At 65.6% G+C, this 6184-nt stretch overlaps 1 protein-coding gene across 1 annotated transcript; it reads right to left on the bottom strand.

Moving 5' to 3' along the window:
* Window positions 1-302: 302 nt before the first annotated feature.
* Window positions 303-6025, bottom strand: LOC113941107 (protein SMG9-like; the record flags this gene model as incomplete). The annotated part of the gene is made up of 16 exons (XM_027632264.1): window positions 303-482; window positions 724-865; window positions 952-1081; window positions 1335-1442; window positions 1977-2080; window positions 2192-2277; window positions 2365-2460; window positions 2654-2765; window positions 2964-3076; window positions 3163-3260; window positions 3881-4118; window positions 4267-4338; window positions 4520-4936; window positions 5156-5199; window positions 5582-5673; window positions 5781-6025. Coding segments are annotated over 16 exons (2277 nt in total), but the record flags the coding sequence as incomplete, so codon positions are not given.
* Between the last annotated feature and the right edge of the window lie 159 nt (window positions 6026-6184).

Below are 6184 nucleotides of genomic sequence, written 5' to 3'. Positions count from 1 at the left end.
CGCCCCCTTCGCCGCCATTCACCGGAAACCGCCTCAAGGCTCCCTCATGGAGCCGCTCTGCGCCGCCCCCCCCACTCTATGGTAGCGGCACCGTATCGTGATTACTGCGCATGCGCTGGAGGACCCCCTGCCACCGGGGTCCTCCAAGGATGGGGGGGGTTTCCCGCCCTTTTTTTTCGCGCCGTTTTTTTTGCGCCCTTTGTTGAGGCGCGAAGCCGTGAGGGGAAAGGGGGGGAGGGACGACTGGGGAGGTAATTAAGGGATAAAAAAGGGGTTGGGGGTAATTAAGGGTCGAGCACTAATTAATTAAGATGCAAACAAGGCATTTTGGGGGTTTCCAGGGGTTTTATTGATGCCCTGACCCCTCTCCCACTCCATGCCAGTCCATCCCAGTGCTCCCAGTTCAGCCCAGTAACCGCCCGTACTCGGCCAGGGCTGACGATTTCTTCACCCCGTCCCAGATCCGGGCGGCGTAGTGGAACCTGCACAGGTACGGACCAGTATGGACCAGGACAGACCAGCACTGGTCAGACATGCCTTCCCAGTCCCAGTTGCCTCAGTCCCCCTCCCAGTCCCTCCCAGTTCATCCCAGGGCCTCCCAAACCTCCCTTCCAGCATCTCCCAATATTTTCCAGTGTCTCCCCAAACCCTTCCCAATCCTCTCCCAGTGCCCCCAGCCCTCTCCCAGTCCTTCCCAAACACCCCCCAGCCCCCCGGTCTGACCAGTTGCGCTCGGTGAGCAGGCTGTGGGATAACTGGGACCGCGCCGCCGCCAGGACTCTCCCCCGGAGCCGGGCCAGGAGCCCCCCGAGCCCCCCCCGGCCCCGGAACGGGGGCAGGGCTGGGAACAGGGCCCCCCCTCCGCCTGGGGGGACACACTGGGGTTACTGGGAGGGGTCTGGGGGGGTCCCTGGTCCATACTGGTCCGTACTGGTCCATACTGGTCCGTACCTGCCCGCGGGGGGGGGGTCGTCGCCCTCGTCCTCCAGAGGGGGCAGCAGGAACAGGTTCACCTCAGCCTCGGGGGGGCCTGGGGGGGCCCCCAAACCCCCCGGGAGCAGCTCCCGCATCGACAGGGACCCTGGGGGACCCCAAACCCCCCCAAAAACCACCTCAGAGACCCCCAATCCCCCCAAAACCACCTCAGGGACCCCAAAAACCTCCAAAATCCCCCCAGAAACCCCCCAGGGACCCCAAGAGTCCCCCTGGGACCCTCAAAAATCCCTAGGGACCCCCCAAACCCCTGCAAAAAGCCCCCACAGGACCCCTCAAAACCCTCCCAAAGCCCCTCTAAACCCCCCCAGACCACCCCAGGACCCCCAAATCCCCCCTACCCCGGTACTTGAGCCGTGAGTGGGCCATCAGTCGCCCCAAAACTTGCTGCATCTGCCCCAGCCGGCGGGGGGAGAAACAGTCGGGGGGGGCCCGAGTCTGCACAAACACTGGGGCAAAAAACGGGGGTTATGGGGCAAAAAATGGGGGTGGGAGGGGGATTGGGAAAAATGGGGTTGGAATTGGGGGTTGTGGGGCTGGAGAGGGGGTTTGGGGTGGCTGTGGGGCTGAGATCCGTGGGGCAGGATCTCTAGGGCAGGATCCATGGGGCAGGATCCATGGGGCAGGATCTCTGGGGTAGGATCTCTGGGGTAGGATCCATGGGGCAGGGTCCATGGGGGAGATCCATGGGGCAGATCCATGGGGCATGGTCCATGGGGCAGGATCCATGGGGCAGATCCATGGGGCAGGGTCCATGGGGGAGATCCATGGGGCTGGGATCCATGGGGCAGATCCATGGGGCAGGGTCCATGGGGCAGATCCGTGGGGCAGGATCCATGGGGGAGATCCATGGGGCAGGATCCATGGGGCAGGATCCATGGGGCAGATCCATGGGGCAGGGTCCATGGGGGAGATCCATGGGGCTGGGATCCATGGGGCATGGTCCATGGGGCAGATCCATGGGGCAGATCTGTGGGACTCACCCAGGTGTGGGTAATACTCCGAGGGCTCCTCGGCCCCGGCCCCGCTCGAGTCGTGGCTCGGGGAGGGCGTCGGGGGCTTCACCATCTCGGCCGTTTGCAGGAACCTGGGGGCAAACGGGGCAGTTTGGGGGCGTTTGGGGACAGTTTGGGGACAGTTATCGGGCAGGTTTTAGGTCAGGTTTGAGGTGGGTTTTGGGTGGGTTTTGGGTCCCCACCTGTAGAGCCCCAGGTCAGTGAACCAATCCTGCACCAGCAGCACCACGTGGCACACGGTGAACAGGAAGGCAGCGATCTGCAGCGACTGGTGAATATTCATGAGCACAATTAGCATACCCGCCCCTCATTAGCATCCCCGGCCCCTCCCACCCCCGTGTCCCCGCCCCCTCACCTGTGTCTCCACGTAGGCGTGGGGCAGCGCGAACTCCGGGGGCAACTTCCGGTCATTATTGATCAGGTGGTCCAGGTGGGCGGGGCTAAGGATGGGCTGGAGGCGGGGCCAAGAGGGGTGGGGTCAGTGGGAGAGACCACGCCCCCATATGGTAATGAGGGGCAGGGGAAAGGAGGGGAGTGAACTGGGGGAATTACGGTAATGGGGGTAATTATGGTAAACGGGTAATTACAATAACTGGGGTAATTATGGTAATCGGTAGTAAATACTGTTAATTAGCGCTAATTACCTGGGTGTCCAGGAACAGCACCCGCTCCTGGGTGACGAACAGGTCGATGCCCCCGGTCTGGGCCCCGCCCCGTTCCCGCAGCTCGGGGGGCTGCGGCCGGAACACGAACGACCTGGGGGGCAAACCAGTGAGACCCTCCCAGTGCATCCCAGTGCATCCCAGTGCCCCCCCCCGAGCCCCGAACCCCCCCCCCGGCCCCCCCCGGGCCCCCCCAGGAGCCCAGAACCCCCTCCCAGTCCCTCCCAGTCCCTCCCAGTGCCCCCCCAGGAGCCCATAACGCCCTCCCAGCCCCTCCCAGTGCCCCCAGTACCGCGGGTCCTCCTCGGGCTGGTTCCCGGCCAGCAGTGACAGCACCGTGGACTTGCCCGTCCCCTGCAGCCCCAGGGCCCCGACCACGAGCACGTCCGTCTGCTCCATGAGGAACTGGGAGCACTGGGAGTCACTGGGAGGGGTCTGGGACACCCCCAAACCCCTCCCCACCCGCTCCCGGACCCCCCGTCCCCCCCCACCTCGAGGGCGCTGTCGCACCAGTTCATCTGCTCGTCCACCAGTTTGATACTGGTTTTCATCTTCTCGGGCGCCGCCAGCCGGGCCTGGGCCTGGGCCGCTGGGAGGGGGCGGGGCCAGACAGGTGGGGCCACACCCACTGGGGTCACACCCCCTTTGGGGGGACACACCCCCAATCCCAAACCCCTCCCCCTCCCTTTATCCGAACTCCCCACATTCCAAGGTTTTAGCCCCGCCCACTTGAGTCTGACCCTGCCCACAAACGATGACCACGCCCATCACCATTACCTGCGCCCACAAACCCTTAAACCCCGCCCCCTCCCTCTGTCCAACCCCCCTGAGCTCAGTCCCCTCCCTTGGCTCCACCCACAACCCTAAACCACGCCCACACTTAGCCACACCCACCACCTTTAACCACACCCCTCCAGCCCCACCCCCTTAGCCCCACCCAGTACCCCAAGCCACGCTCAAAAACATTTAGCCACACCCACAACCTTTAACTCCTCCCCTCCTACCCCACCCACCCCTTAGCCCTGCCCCCAAACCACGGCCCCTCCCACAACTGACCCCGCCCCTTCATTTACATACTGCAACCCCTCCCACAACTGACCCCACCCCTTCATTTACATACTGCGACCCCTCCCTCGTTGACCCCGCCCCTCATTGACACACCTCAGCCCCTCCCCCTTTAGCCCCTCCCCCTTTTGAGCCCCCACTCACGGTCGGGTGCCCCCGGGGGGGGGAGGCCCCTCCCGTGCAGTTGGTACATGGGTTGGGTGGGGCGGGGCCCCTCCCTCTCGGGGGGCGGGGGCTGCACCGGCCCCTCCCCCTGCGAGGCCCCACCCCCTGGGAGGCCCCGCCCCTCTTCACCCCGCGCCTTCATCAGTACGATGGGCGGGGCCGGTGCAGGAGGGGGCGGGGCCTGCAATGGTCCTGCCTTCTGGGTGGGCGGAGCCTGCTGGGGACACGCCCACCCAAAAATGATGACATCAGAGCGTGTAACTCCCAGTCCTTCTCAATTCCCTCCCATTGCCCCCATATAAGGTCATAATGCCCTCCCAGTCCCTCCCAGTGCCCCCCAGTCCCTCCCAGTGCCCCCCACTCACCCGTTCTCCGGGGGGCTTCGCCAGGATGATCGGGGTCTTCTGGGGGGGTCCTGGGGGCTCCTCCCCCACCTCCTGGGGGGGGGGAAACGGGGTCAGCAGGGTCATGCCCTTGGCTCAGGCCACACCCACCGCGAGCTAACCACGCCCACATCGCTATAACACCGCCCACAAAGCTCCAGACAGGCCCCGCCCAAAGAACGAGGCCACGCCCTGTCCCACCCTGCACCTGCCAATCATCCCAAGCCCCGCCCACCCGTCTCTCGGCCCCGCCTCCTTCCGGCTCCTTCTCGCGGTTCCAGCAGCGCCTGCGCGCGGCGGGGGCGGGGCTTTGCCCCGAGTCCGACATCCGGGAACCCGCGGGGTGTCTGAGGGGGCTCTGGGTGCGCCCGGGAGGTCCCGGGGGGTCCCGGATCCCGTCGGGGGGGTCCCCAAAGGTGCCGGGGGGTCTCTGTTCCCCCACGGGGGTCCCGGAGCTTTTCCCGCCTCTCGCCGGGTCCCGGCTCCGGCGCGGGGAGGCGTGGCCAAGCGAAGGGAGACTGCGCATGCGCCGATAGGGGACGTGTCTATGATTGACGCCCAGCGGAGGGGGCGTGGCCAGCAAAAGCCACACCCTCGCAGGATTTAAAGGGCCAGGTGCCCTTTTTTTTCCGGGGGGTGCTCCCCGCACCACCTGATGCGATTTTTCGCCCCCTCCCCCCCAAATATCCCCTTTTGTCGTCGTCCCCCCCTCCCCAAAAATAAACGGCAGGGCACCCTCGTTGTGGTTTTTATTAACGGCGAAATAACCAGTAATTAATTAATTAACAGCTCGGGAAAGGGGGGGAAGGGGAGGGGGGGCCGAAGGGAGACGGGGGGGGGGGGGGGGGGCGCCGGAAGGAGTGGGGGGGACGCGGGGGGGGGGGGGGGGGGGGGGGGGCCAGGCCAAGGCCAGCACTGGGGGAGGGAAGGGGGGAGACAGGGAGGTCACAGGGCGACCTCGGTGTCCCCAAGTGTCACCAGAGCCCACCCCGAGACCCCCACAGTGCTCCCAAACACCCCCAATGTCGCTCCTGTGTGTCCCCCCCAAAAGTGTCCCTTATGTCCCCCAATGTCCCCAACAGCCCCTGTGTGCCCCCAGGTGTGTCCCCCCAAGGTGCTCCCCATCCCCCCAAGTGTCCCATGTCCCCTCCGTGACCCCTCCTGTGTCCCATGTCCCCCTGCATCCCCCCAGGTGTGTCCCATGTACCCCCAGGTGTCCCCAGGTGTGTCCCATGTACCCCCAGGTGTCCCCAGGTATGTCCCACGTCCCCCCAAGTGTCCCCCAGGTGTCCCTCACCTGTCAGTGCCTCCTGTGCGAAATACTTGACGTCGACGTCCTGGTCCTGCGTCAACTTCTCCAGCACCGGCTTCACCTCCGTCTGCAGCGTCCTGGGACAGGTGGGACACGTGTGTACAGGTGTGTTCAGGTATGCTGAGGTGCTACAGGTGCACACAGGTGTGTACAGGTGTGTACAGGTGTGCCCAGGTGCCCTTACCCGCTGTCCAGGATGGGCCCGATGCGCTGCAGCGACTTGGCCACGTTGAACCTCACGTTGGCCACGGCGTCGGCCGCCATGCGCAGCACCGTGGGCAGCATCTGCTGCGTGGTCACCTCCTGCCCACACACCTCGGACAGCACCTGGGGGACAGGTGAGACACGCCTGAGACACCTGGGACACACCTGGGACACGCCCACAGAGCCCCGAACCCGCCCCCCCAGCATCTGCTGTGCGGTCACCTCCTGCCCACACAACCCGCCCAGGTGTGCCCAGGTGCCCCCCAGACCCCCTCAGATGCCCCCCAATGCCCCTCAGGTGTGCCCAGGTGCCCCCCAGATGCCCCCCAGTCCCCCTCAGGTGTGCCCAGGTGTCCCCCAGGTGCCCCCAGCCCCCCCAGGTGT

Source organism: Corapipo altera, unplaced genomic scaffold (genome assembly GCF_003945725.1).
Source record: "Corapipo altera isolate COAL_440 unplaced genomic scaffold, ASM394572v1 129120, whole genome shotgun sequence".
NCBI lineage: Eukaryota > Metazoa > Chordata > Aves > Passeriformes > Pipridae > Corapipo > Corapipo altera.
This window is presented reverse-complemented; position numbering and strand designations above follow the sequence as displayed.